Source organism: Laccaria bicolor, genomic scaffold (assembly GCF_000143565.1).
Source record: "Laccaria bicolor S238N-H82 LACBIscaffold_512 genomic scaffold, whole genome shotgun sequence".
In the NCBI taxonomy this organism is placed as follows: Eukaryota; Fungi; Basidiomycota; class Agaricomycetes; order Agaricales; family Hydnangiaceae; genus Laccaria; species Laccaria bicolor.
In genome coordinates this window covers 2,750-3,691 of record NW_001890338.1, presented here as the reverse complement: position 1 = coordinate 3,691, position 942 = coordinate 2,750, and the positions used below count along the sequence as shown (strand labels likewise).

The following is a 942-nucleotide window of genomic DNA, read 5'->3' as shown; positions in this document are numbered from 1 at the left end:
TCGGCAACTGGGTATGCTCGGTGCTGGGGTTTCCTCTTCATCACAATCGCTCCAGTCATCGTCATCCACAATATTCTCTGAGAGTGGTGGATCATGAATAGTTCCTTCATTAATTTCCAAGTTGGGAAAATGGCCTTGACTGGCCTCGGAAAACTCTTCAAGTCGCTTGGACAGCTTCTCTCGACGTTTCATTATCTCCAGCTTCTGATCGGCACTTGGACGACTGCCTTGAGCCTTCACAAAGGCGGCCAATTCGGCTCTGGATTGTTCAATGTTTGAATCTAGCAATATTTGACTTTACTCACTGGGCTTCCTGAATTTTGATACCGGTGTTTACCCATCCAGTTAACCCCGGCTTGACCTTGCCTGCCTGTTCTTTAGTCATAAGTTTTAGCCGAATGCCCTTTTCGGTCTCGGCTGATTGAATGATTTTACAGCTGGCCTTTGTGATGGAAAACTTGGTCCTTACCTTCCTTGACCTTGACGTAATAGATGTCCATGGCGGAAAGGTCCTTTGCCTGGTTCAAATTTGCCGTTTTGATCTGTTGCTCCCATTCTTGAATCTGTTCCTTACTTGCTGAGGCACTTAATTCTTCAAGAGCCTGGAAGCTCTCGGAGAGCCCGAGTTTTGCTCGCTTCCACTTCTTGCAAAGGCTACTCACTTGACATTTATTAGCTTAGAAGCAATGTAAAAGCAGTTGAAAATAGATACCCATATTGATCATTTTTTTCCAGTTATTATCCAGCATGTGAGCATCCAACACCTCCGATCTATGGGCCAAAGTCATTGTCTGGGTGGTGCGACCGACCTCGTTGAGAACAGCCCACAAAGTCTCCAATATCTCTCCATCTGTTTGACCGGCCCTGGGGATGACTGTTGGGGCAAATCATGGAAAGCATATTTCTTGATGGCCATGGACATGGAATAAGCTGATCCCGGCT

The 942-nt window shown here is 46.3% G+C and overlaps 1 protein-coding gene across 1 annotated transcript in view; it reads right to left on the bottom strand.

The window, feature by feature from the left end:
* Positions 1-157: 157 nt before the first annotated feature.
* Positions 158-942, bottom strand: part of LACBIDRAFT_336277 (uncharacterized protein) — a gene marked incomplete at both ends in the record, with an annotated part of 3,002 nt that continues 2,217 nt past the window's right edge. The window contains 4 exons of the mRNA XM_001891221.1: positions 158-257; positions 306-417; positions 470-654; positions 810-874. Of these exons, the coding sequence (XP_001891256.1) occupies positions 158-257; positions 306-417; positions 470-654; positions 810-874 (462 nt within the window). The remainder of the gene's footprint in view (positions 258-305; positions 418-469; positions 655-809; positions 875-942) is intronic.